This window comes from Callospermophilus lateralis, chromosome 9 (assembly GCF_048772815.1).
Source record: "Callospermophilus lateralis isolate mCalLat2 chromosome 9, mCalLat2.hap1, whole genome shotgun sequence".
NCBI lineage: Eukaryota > Metazoa > Chordata > Mammalia > Rodentia > Sciuridae > Callospermophilus > Callospermophilus lateralis.
In genome coordinates, this window is record NC_135313.1 from 3,307,702 (window position 1) to 3,319,986 (window position 12,285).

At 47.7% G+C, this 12,285-nt stretch overlaps 1 protein-coding gene across 1 annotated transcript in view; it reads left to right on the plus strand.

Annotated features, from left to right (window-relative positions):
- The window catches only part of Col6a3 (collagen type VI alpha 3 chain), a 79,401-nt gene that overhangs the window by 11,527 nt on the left and 55,589 nt on the right, over nt 1-12,285 (plus strand). The window contains exons 2-3 of the mRNA XM_076866601.2: nt 5,020-5,140; nt 6,560-7,177. Of these exons, the coding sequence (XP_076722716.2) occupies nt 5,050-5,140; nt 6,560-7,177 (709 nt within the window). The 5' untranslated portion in view covers nt 5,020-5,049. The remainder of the gene's footprint in view (nt 1-5,019; nt 5,141-6,559; nt 7,178-12,285) is intronic.

Consider the following 12,285-nt stretch of genomic DNA (forward strand, 5'->3'; position numbering starts at 1 on the left):
GTATAGTCTCATTTGGGCCTTTCATCCATTTTGAGATTACTTTTGTGTGTGGTGTGAGGCAAGAGTCCAGCTTCCTTCTTGTGGGTGTGGACACTCAGTCCTCAGGCCCTGTTGGTTGAAGAGACTGTTCCTTTCTCCTGCATCGCCTTGGTGCTCCATCAGAGACCCTTTGACCCTTTGGGGGGGTTTCTGTTTCTGGGCTTCTACTCTGTTCCATTGGTCTTTATTCCAGTGTCATATTATTTAGATCCCTTGAGCTTTGTAGTATGTTTTGAAATCAGGAAGTGTGCGTCTCCATCTTTGCTTCTCTCTCATTATTGCATTGACTAATTGGGATCCTTTGCAATTCCCATTTTAGTATTTTTTACTGTTTCTGAAAAGTTCCTTTGACATTTTGATAGGGATCATGCTGAGTCTGATTACCTTTGACTTTGCCTGGGGTTTTATGGACATTTCCACATCATTGTGACTGAATATGGGGATGCCATTTATTTATATGTTTTTAAATTTCTATCAGCACTGTTTTGTGGGTTTCAGGATACAATCTTTTGCCTCCTTGGTTAAATTGATTTCTATGTATTTTATTCCTTTTGATGCTGTCATAAATGGGATTGTTTATTTTCTTTTTGTATATTTCGTTGTTAGTGTATAGAAATGCAAATGATTTTTGTGAATTGGCTTTATATTCAGCAACTTTGCTGCATTCTATTACTAGTTCTAAATCTCTCTCTCTCTCTCTCTCTCTCTCTCTGTGCATGTGTTTTTGCAGTCTTTAGGGTTTTCTGCATATAAGGTCATGTCATCTGTGAACAGAGATAATTTTACTTCTTCCTTTCCAATTTGGATGCATTTAATTTTATTTTCTTGTCCAGAGCAGGATTTCTCATAGTATGTTAATAGAAGTTGTGAAAAAGGGTATAATTGCCTCTTTCCTGATTTTAGTTTTTTTTTATAAAGAAAGAGAGAGAGAGAGAAAGAGAGAGAGAGAGAGAGCGATTTTTAATATTTATTTTTTAGTTATCGGCAGACACAACATCTTTGTTTGTATGTGGTGCTGAGGATCGAACCCGGGCCGCTCGCACGCCAGGCGAGCACGCTACCGCTTGAGCCATATCCCCAGCCCTCTTTCCTGATTTTAGAAAGATTCCAGCTTTTCACCATTGGGTATGATGCTAGCTGTGGGTTTTCCCTACATGGACTTTAACATGCTGATGCAATTTCCTTTTATTTTGTTGAGGGTTTTGTTAAATTATTAAAGGTTGCTCAACTTTGTCAAATGCATTTCTGCATTAATTAAGATGACCATGTGATTTACGCCCTTAATTCTATCAATGTGATGTATCACCTTGATTTTTATGTGTTGAACCATCCTTGCATTCCTGGAGTACAGCTTACTTTGTTATGATATACAATCCTTCTAACACATCCTTGAATTTGGTTTGCTAGTATTTGAGAATTTTTCATCAATATTCTTTTTTTTCTTATAGTATCTTTGCTTAATTTTGTTTTCAGGGTAATGATGGCTTTATAAAATAAGTTTGGAAGTATTCACTCCTCTTTAATTTTTTTGGAGGAGTTTGAGAGGGTTGGTGTTAATATTTCTTTAAATGTTTGGTTGAATTCTCCAGTGAAGCCTTCTGCTCTTGGGCTTTTCTTTGTAGGAGGCTTTTGGTTACTGATTCAAACTCCACCATAGTTATAAGTCTGCTCAGATTGTTAAACAAGTTTTTCATGATTCAGTTTGATGGAGAGTATATTTCTGAAAATGATTTCATTTTTCTAGGTTACCCATCTTGTGGGTGCATTTCTGTTCTCACTTCTTCCAGTTACCGTTGAGTCTTGCTCATCTTACCAACTTCTCAACAGTGGGAATGCTGTGCCAGCCATTTCCCAGGCCTGATTTACTCTAATCCCTCAGCCTGCTCAGGAATAGTCACAGCATCTTCCAGATGGGGATGTGAAACCAGGATGCAGGCATTTAGGATTTGGGGATACCAGAATTTTAAAAGTTGCAATTGAAAATCCAACAGGTATTTGCAAACCAGAGAGAAAGAATTCAGCATCAGCATTCACATTGATGCTGAGGGTCTTTGCATATTGTAATTCACTACAAGACCTTCTTTTAACCCTTCATACTGTAACAATGAAATATAAATTGTGATGGTAACCCAATCTCCTTAGAGTAAATGCACTTCAGTTTCTTAAACCAAATGGAACTTCTTATGTAACTATGATCTACCTCATATCATTTGCAGTATCAGTGTGCCCAGTATGAGAAAGAAGTGCTCAGTATGAGAAAAAAAGAAATGAGAGTTTTAATGGATGCATGATGCTGATGATGAGATTGGCTCTGGCCTCTCCCCTGGGACTCTTTGGAGAAACTATGGCCATCTTCAGATTCCAGCCCCCTGGCTTGGTCACTGGGAGGTGGTGAGCTCTGCCATCAAGGGACAAGGGTCCACACTTGCAGTTGATGGAGTCCAAGAGAATCAGCCTGGCCAGGTGCAGTAGATGCCTGGGCGGATGGGGAGGACTTCAGCTGGTGCTTCACAGAAGCAAGAACTCAGAAAGACCACACTCAGTCATGAAGAGACCACTGCTCCCAAGCTGTGCACCTGGTTGCCTGGGATGTGAATAATTACTGTTGAAAAAGATGCTTTAAAGCACGTGTTTGGTCAATTCTGAGTTTAGTGAGTGTGGATTTCTTTATGTTGTCTCTTACTTCTCAGAGCTGCTGTGTGTTCAGTGTACTGTTTCCGGCAGGCTTGGGATCCAGGGCGTTCCAAACTCTGTTGCTGTGGACCCCCTGCCTTTCCCCCTAGAACGTTTCATGGATTGAGGTTCCATGGCATCTCCTTTTGGAAATGCTGAAAGAACCTGCCTTGGAAGAAAATGGTTCTTACTACTCTTCTGCATCGGGCATTTAGTAAGCAGGTGGCTGTATACTCCTCACAGGAGAGGTGTTAGCTTCGTTCCTGAGTTACAGATAAGATGGAAGCTTAGAGCAATTAAGTGACCTTTCCAAGGAACAGTGTGGTAGATCCAGAGTCCAGATTTATCTGATTCCAGGCATCTGTCGTCCCCAAACCATTGGCTCCTTATCTGAATCCTAAAAACCAAAATGGAGGCTATTAAACTAGATTGACAGCTGTCATGTAATCATGGAGTTGCAATGGAGAAAAAAAGAAACATTTTTTTTCTTATCTCCATCTCATTAATCTTCAGATGCCATTTACCAGGTGGCTCATTAGTTGTGTGACTTTGGTCATTTAGGATCTGAACCCCAGTTCTTCACTGTAAGCATGGGGGTAGGCATCTACATAGAAGGATCATGCAAAGATAATGAGGTCAATTATGACAAATTGGTATGTGGTACCTGAACGACTTTGATAACATTAAAAACAGTGGCTTGATGACATTCCAGACTGTGGGTGTTGCCAAGGCCCTTCTCCCTCAGCACTGTCATCTCAACTCCTGACCGGGGAAGCCCTGACCAGTCTGGGCAAGTCTCTGTCATGCAGGCTGCAGGCAGGATCAACTACACAGCTTCTGGGACCAGTGCCCAGTGGGAAGGGTCTCCTCTGAAAGTTCTTAAGAATTTCAAGACAGACACAGCCAAGTGTTAGGCCAGGTCCTGGGGCCTCTGAGCACAGGGTCCTGTTGTAGCTGAGCCTAGACAGGAGAAACCAGAGCCTTGAGCTGAGAGGAGGAGAAAAGATGTGCTGACCTGGCCAGGGCACTTCAGCCTTGGCAGAAAGAGCAGGGCAGCTCTCTGGAGGGGTCTCGAGGAAGTTCTCAGCCACCTGGATGTCCTCTGGACTGGGGAGAGGGGGGCGAGGGGACCAATGCGAGGCCTTGAGGTAGGCAGGGAAGATGTTGGCAGGGGGGTCTGATGACACGGCTCCCGAGGCCACATGATCCTGAACGTCACCACCTGGGAGTCACAGAGCAGCCACCAGCTGGTGCGCGGTGTAGGAGACTGTGGCAAGCAGCTAGCCCTTGGGTCTGGCTCTGCAGCCTGGTTAATTGAACCTCCCTGTCTTGTTCCACTGTGAGGTTGTGTTGGCATCCAGCAGGGCAGGTGTTGGATAGCCTCAGGGAGAGGGCAAGGTCTGAAATCATCCCGTGCCATGGTCGGCCTTGCTCATGCTCTGACTTGGACAAAGCCCCTTCTCTCCATGAGCTGAAGCTCTCCTCAGTGGCTCCTTTATACATAATTTATAAGCGGAAGCTGCTGTCACACCCTGCCACCTTTCTGCGAGTACCTGTGCTCCTGACCAGGTAGGAGCCTTATCTTCCCACCATTTGCTCAAATATGCTGTTTCCAAACTGCTGCCTGCCTCAGTTTGGGAGGAAGAAGGCATACTTCTTAACACAGTCAAAATAATGTAATCACTAGGTTCAAAGACGCCCATTCATATGTTTAAATAAAACTGCTTTTCACAGTGGGAACACATCTTGGTTCATTTGTTATTAATGAGTATAAAGAGGATATGCTTTCAGCTTGTGGTGAAACCACTGTCAGCGTCCATCAGAAAATGTGGCCGTGCTCCTCACACTCTGTAAGAACGTCCAGCCAGGAAGTCAGCAGCTCATTACAAGGGGACCCATGACCCATCTGCAAAAGGCATGAGGTCTCCTGGGACAGAGCTCCATCTGGCCACCTCAATACACACTGCCCTCCTGCCTCCCTCCTCTCTTAAGGCTTCCAAGACAGAGACGGCAAAGCATCCAGCCGGGCTCTGGGTCCCTCCCTGTGTGTGTCTGCAGCTGTATGTCCCTGAGCCACGAGGTGCATGACTGTGTATCTGTTTTTGTCCATCCGTCCATCCAGCCATCTGCTCACCTACCTACCTATTTATCATCTGTCTAATCTTTGCTGGTTTAAAAAAATGGATCAGATACAAAGCCCCCCTGGGAGGTCTAAAAGGACATAAAAAGTACCATATTTTGAGGAACTTTTAAGCATGAGCATTTAAAAAACCCAACCATTGTCTTCTGCCCTATTTTCTCTTTTAGGTTCAGACTTGGTGCTTAGACAAATCCACAATGAGGAAGCATCGGCATTTGCCCGTAGTGGCCATCCTTTGCCTCTTTCTCTCAGGCTTTTCCATGACCTATGCCCAACAGCAACAAGCAGGTAAGGTGCAGAAGTGCCCTTCACCGTTTAAAAAGGAGTATCCTGTTCGGATTTTAGATCCTAGCCATCACAAGCTCCATATAGAGCTTAGGCCTGTTTTTAGACCAGCCATTTGTCGTAGGAGGTGGATTCAGCTGACAGACCCCTTGGATGCTCTTGACCCTTTCCTAAAACTTGAGTTTGGTACCATGGTGGTGGCTTGAAAGAGGCCTGCCCTTCCTGAGCGTGAGCGGAGGTTGGCGTCTCAGAAGTCCCACCTCCGGGGGAGCTTCCCGTGAGCTTGCCCCTGGAGGGTCCCTGAGCACATAGGCAGGGAGGGGACAGACACTGAGGGGGAAAGGCTGTCCCTGGGGGAGAGGCAGAGCCCTCTCGGCATCTCTGGGCACAGAGGGAATTTTCCTCTAGCATCACGGGATCTTTACACATCTGTTTCCTGGAGCCATTTTCTTATAAGGTCCATCCTAGAGATCCTCTTCGGAGTTTGCTTTAGAGTTTTAGAAAAGTGAGAAAACCTTCTTGCATTGCCAGTTGTGAGGCACTGACTGGTCCCTCTCCTTTGCCTGGAGAGCAGGCCTGGGACGGGGCCTTTCCCAGGGCCAGGCTGCTCTAGATGGGCAGGTGAGTGCCCCCTCCATGGAACGGGATGTGGGCTGGGGCCTCTGATCAGCCCGAGGTAAGCAGAGTCCAGGAGCCTGCCTGGTGTGTGGGCCTGTCTCCGGGCCACTGACGGCCAGCTGCCCCGAGTCCCTACACTCGAGGAAGAACCAGATCCCCCTGTGAACAAGATCAGTGCCCTTCCGTGTCTGTGAAGCCTTTTACACAGTAACTAGTTAGAGAAGCTTTCTCCCTGCTCAGAAATCTGAGAAAAATGAGCCTTTTCCCTCTCTACATTTACACAGTTCTTTGCTACTTAAAAAAGATGTACTTGTTCATTTTTTGCAAATTACCCACAACTTTAGGGGTTGGTTCACGTAAAACAGTGTAGTAGTCACATCACCTCCTTGTCAAGGCCCAATTTTATGCCCCAGACGGAGGAATGAGCCTATAAGGCCACAGCTGGTCGCCATGGTAAGAGGTCCCTTTGGTCTGGTCAAGAGGGTCTTGGGGGTCAAACTGTGGTGAAGCTTGTGCTTGAGTTCAAAGACACCTCGGAGGTTTCTCCCACTCTGGAGCAAGCTGCTGGCCCTGAATGTGGTCACTCAGTGTGGAACTTGGGCTGTGACCAGGCACCACAGCTGTTGATTCCATGGGGCTGGGGCCCTGTTCCCCAGGTAAGTCCACCTGCCTGAATTGCATCAGGTGTGAGTCATTCAGTAACAGCACAGCATCAGCTGGATTGTTTAGGAGGTTTTGCCCTGATAGGAAGCGATTTAATTGCTTGAACAGTAGAAAAATCTAAACCCATGTCTTTTTTTAAAGATGTCAAAAATGGTGCCGCTGCTGATATAATATTTCTAGTGGATTCCTCTTGGAGCACTGGAAAGGAACATTTCCAACTTGTTCGAGAGTTTCTATATGATGTTATAGAATCTTTAGCTGTGGGAGAGAATGATTTCCATTTTGCTCTGGTCCAGTTCAACGGAAACCCTCATACCGAGTTCCTGTTAAACACGTACCGCACTAAACAAGAAGTGCTTTCCCATATTTCCAACATGTCTTATTCTGGGGGAAGCAATCAGACTGGAAAAGGATTAGAATATGTAATTCAAAACCACCTCTCTGAGGCTGCTGGAAGCCGGGCTGGTGACGGAGTCCCCCAGGTTATTGTAGTGGTGACCAATGGACACTCAGAGGACGGCCTTGTTCTACCCTCAGCGGAACTTAAGTCTGCTGATGTTAACGTGTTTGCAATTGGAGTTGAGGATGCAGATGAAGGAGCCTTAAAAGAAATAGCAAGTGAACCAGTCAATATGCATGTTTTCAACCTAGAGAACTTTACCTCACTTCATGACATAGTGGGAAACTTAGTGGCCTGTGTGCATTCATCCGTGCGTCCAGAAAGGGCTGGGGACACGGAAACCTTTAAGGACGTCACAGGTAACGGCAACATCGCCAAGCTGCTCCTGCCCTGCTGTCCTCTGCAGCTGAGCTTGGCAACCGCTGGCCTTAAAGCAACGCCCTGGCTAAGAGGCGGTGGGGAGTAGGAGAGATGACTGTTCATGGGCTTAAAAACAAAGGTTTGCGTACCTTCTGGAGCCGCTTTCTCAAACACGGCACTTGGCCACATCCAGAGGAGGCCTTTGTTTTTGAAACAGCTGATATTTTAGCTAAAAGCTGAATTCCAATAGATCACAAAAGAGACCTCAGCTTCCTTAGAAAAGCGTCTGGTGAATAGCACCCCAAATTGCTCTGAGACCTCCCCAGTGGCAGCTCCATGCCAGGAGGGGCATGAGCAGAGAGGGAAAGAACGTCCACCTTCTGGTCCAGTGGAGAGCAGAGAGCTCCTCTGTTCTGCCCTTTGTCTGAATTCATTTCAGAGAACTGATAGAATCCGAGTGGGAAGAACCCTAGATGTGATTGAGTATGAATCTGTTTGGAAGAAATCGAGTCCTAAAGGGCAGGGGGCATGCTGGGGAAGTCCACCCGGGGCAGCCTCGGGCTCTGGCCCTGCCTGGAGGGCGTGTGTGTCCACCATGCCATGCCTGTGGCCAGGCCCAGAGAGGCTCTTTGGGTTCTAATGGCCCTCATCGGCCATCCTGGAAGAACCCATGATGCATGGATATCACCTTGCTGTGCTATTCACAGTGACGTGGCAGAGCTGATCGCCATCAGGTTGTTGAGCCCCTTAACTGTCCTTCCAGTGTTAAGTGCACTGAAGAAGGAATTTGATAAGTGAAATTCCAGAAGGTACCACAGCAGCCCTGACGAGTGCGTGGGACTAGGTGTCCGCAGTGGGGACAGCAGGGTGGAGGGACGCCCTGCGTTAGAGCAGAGTCCAGAGTCCATGTGGCCCTTTGACAGCCGAGAGCTGAACATTCTGGGTAGAGCAGATGGGGAGTTGGGGGGAAGGAGGGAGACATGCAGCCTCCACACGGAGGGCAGGAAAGAGGAGGGGGCTGTGTCCTAACATTCTGAAGTGGACAGCGAGTGCCAGCGGGGCCGGCGTGGATCACCCCCATGAAGGAGAGGGTGCAGAGGGTGGCCTTGGGCTTGGGTGCTGGGAGGGCTCAGGGGTGAGATGGGCCCCCACGATGCTCAGGAAACAGCTGCAGACTTGAAGTGTGGCCGAGTTGCCGTCAGAATTGCCGGCTGAGGGACCCTCAGTGTGGGCCCCGTTAGCATGGACCCCTCGGCGGGGTACCTGACTTGCTGCAGATGCCGCAGGCCCTCTCAGAATCAAAGGGGTTCCCAGATTTGGAGCTGGCAAAGAGGGAAAGGCAGAGAGGAGAGGGGAACACTCTCTGGGGGAGGAAGCGCAAGGATGGCTTGTGAGTTTCTGCAACAGCCGGCATGGCGTCCTGGAGAGCAGGAGCAGCCAGCAGGAGTGCGGAGAGCCACCTGTCAACAGGAGATGCCACCTGTAGAGAGGGGACTTCTGGGGCAGACAGTGGGACTGGTGGGGTTTCAGGTGACGCGCACAGTGTGGCCACACATGCAGAGATGCATAGACAAGCCCACTAGGGAGAGGAGGCTGAGAGACTGGGGCTCAGTTGGGTCACCCACACGGACTTCAGAGTCTCTGGAGATGACCCGAGAGCAGAGTGGACGCTGGTGGAGCCTGATGGATCCGCGGTCATTTAGGAAGACGGGGAAACTCTTGAGTGTGCCTCGCTACAGAGCGAGGGGCGTATTCTCGAATGCAGAAGGAGTGAAGGGGCAGCGGGGAGCAGGTAGGCACAGCATGGAGGAGGTAGCTGGAGGGAGGGAGACCAAGGGGCAGATTCCTGCTCAGCCTTGGAAAGTGGTCACCGCAGGAGGGCTGCAGAGACAGGGCCGGGGGAGGTGACCAAGGGCAAAGTCAGTCTCCTGTCCACCAGGGCACTGGAAGCAGCAGGAAAAAGAGAGATGAGGCTTTAAGGCACACGTCATATCCCCGGGGGCGGGGGTACCTAGGGAAGGGCAGACGGAGCAGAAGAAGCCTGGAGAAACGCAGGGCTCTCTTTACTGTGGTCAGAATCCCGGGGCAGCTCTAGGGAGACGTCCCAGACATGGCTTTTCATAGCAGACTGGGAGAGAGATGGAGGTGAGCAAGCAGGAGAGCTTGGGTGACCGGGGGCTTCAGAGCCAGCCGGCCCTCAGCCAACCCCGAGGTGTTCCAGAAGGCTCTTCTCAGACGGCCTTCCCTGTGGTCCCCAGAGTTGGACTTGGTAGGGGGGAAGAGGAGCTTCCTTGCGGTGGGTCTGCTTCCCAGGAGAAGGGAAAAGAGAGTTGGAAAGTCTTCCCTGCCTCCGCCCTGGTGGTGGTACCAATAGTGGTCCTGCTAGGTGGCAGGAAAAGAAGGTGGTGTCCTCAAGACGACCCCAGGCGGAACATGGGGTTCCAGGGGAAGGGCAAGGGCACCTTGAACGACCTTCTCTGCCACAGCAGTCAATACACTCACCCATCACCGTTAGGCGTACGGGGACGCAGCAGCCATGTCAAGGGCAGGGAAGGGATCGATGGAGAAAGGGGCATTTTTTAAACTGATGCTTTGGCAAACTCACGAGAAGGGGTAGCTGAGTTTGCCGGCATGTAGCTGTTCCGTAGATGGACAAAACTGAGGTCACCACAGCAGAGGCCGAGTGAGCCCCTAACACGGTGCGTTTCCACACAGAAGAGAAAACCTTTGTTTTTACGCCAAGCAAGCATCTCTGTCGTCTAGTGTCTTAGCCCCTAGCAGCCCAGGTGGACTCTGGATCTGTTTATGCCGTCTTTTCTAATTAACTGCACTCTGCCACGCCTCTGGCATCATGCCCACCGCATGCTCCACAGCAAAAAGTAAAATTAGAGACCTACAGAGTGGGACGTCTCCACCTATGGTGCTGGGAAAAGGCCCGAGGAGGGCCTTCTAGGGCCTGCTAGCAAGCGAGGGCTTTTTTCCTCGTTTCTGGTCTATTTGGGAACTTTTCCTACTACAGTGTTCTTGATCATGAAATAAGAACATTTTATACGTGAAATGTCAGTGGTTGCCACTTTCTAGATGAATTCTACTCAGTTAATCGATCTTCACTGGTTGTGTTTTAAAAAATCCCTTGACCAACCTTTTTAGAGCCCGACTAAAACAAAAGCTGAAGCAGCAGTGAGGATTTCAGCATAAATTTCTTTTTTTCCTGCAAAATATGAATATTTCAAAACTTCATGAAACTGAGCTGCAATTTCATGTTGGCTTTATAGGAAATAAAACACGTGGCTTTTTTCTTAGAAAGGGGAGCCTCCCGTGAGCTAAGAGAGGCACTCTGCCTGCAGCACAGTGCTCAGGAAAACTGTGTCTCCAGTTGGGCAGAAGGAGCCAGGGATTTTTCCTTGGAGATTGTGAAACTTTTCCAGAGAAGATGCCATCAAGGGTGGGGATCCATGAGCCATAAAGACGAAAAACCAGACATGCTCGAATTTTCAAACTACCGATAGGTCTGACTTCTCCTGGAGTTACTGTTGGTTGTTGGTATACCTGACTCTCCGTAAGTGCCCAGGGCTCCTGGGTCTGCCTGAGGCTTTGGCTCTCCAGATAACAAAGCATGCTCTGTGTGTCCCATTACCATGTGTGCAAGAGTATGGGGTTTTATTCAGTGATGACAGATTATCCAACGTTTTTATGACCTGCTTTTGCAGATGTTCAGTCTCTTAGGAGAGAAATCCTCACTTACTTTCCCCCAGGGATCATTTCTCTTATTAAACTGTTATGAATGGCAACCCAACTAAGTAATAAATGAAGAAGGAAGAGTGTCATGCTGTGACTTAGGTGTCATTTTTTTTTTTTTTTATTTGCCATACTGATCACAGGTATCTTTCTTTCAAATGCCACCATGTGCTGAGTAAGTGGCAATTCTTTTGGTGTCCTGCAGGGCCATGGGTTTCAACCTGGAAACGCTGAGGAAGTTTGTGAGGTGATGTGCAGAGCACCTGCCTTTTCAGCCACCCAGCCGCTTCTGTGGCCCGCCAGGTGGCTCATACTCCCCGGCTCTGCCCCTGCCCAGGGGCCTTCAGGAAGCTTATGCTCAAAGGCCTAGGCTTATTTGATGATTTTGTGCAACAATTTTGTGCATGAGATCTTTATACATAGCAAAATAGCTCTCCCCTCCTTGTATCTTAGGAGTATTTCCAAGTTACCACAGTCACCTGTGCAGAGAATAAACTTGCAGGGTGCTATCAGGCCCTCGTGAATGTAGGGAAGAGGAGCAGCTCCAGGTTGGGCACTTCTGCTTTGGTATGGCCCGTGGGCAAGCTTGGGTAGAGCATCGTTTCTTTAGAGCAGAGCACTTCAGTTCTATGAGACAGGATTTGTGTCCTTTTCCACAGTGAGGATAAAAACAATTCCACTGCACAAGGAAAAAAAAATTTAAATGTACAGTGTTCATTGGCATTAAAATGATCAGAACAAATGGTCTTCTATATAATATTACAATTATATCTCTAATGTAGCTTTCTAGAACTCCCGAATGTAAACATTTATGCACACATAAAGTCTCTTCCAAGTTATAGAAAACATTTGCTAGAACAATTTTGCTTCTCCTCTAGTTTAAAGCAGCCTGATTATATGTTTTAAATGAGATCTTGCAGTATTCATCTCTGTTTTGAAGGCCTATTGGTAGCCAGTTTTTGCTCAGTGCTTTTGTGTAACCCCCATTCTCCATAGCAGAATGGAAGACTCATGGCCACCATGGTGGGGAGAGAAAGAGGTCTTGGTCAGTCCTTTTTACATCCTTTAAATGATTCCAGAGCTCATTCTGAGTAAGGGTTAGCAGATGCTTGTGGTCCTGCTAGAAATCAGTTTAGGATGTCATAAAAATAAGGTTGGATAATTATGTCATGACTGGTTTCATATCACTCTGCTTAACATTATTCTGCATTATATGACTGAATACAGAGGCAATGGCAAGAATAAATGAGTAAAAATCCAGCCCAATTCCAGGTCTGCATTTGAGTTTCATACAGATAAATGGCTTTAGGGCAAGAAAATCAAGCCCCCAATCTATCAGAGTATTTTAAAATTAAAACTCTAAAAGCAG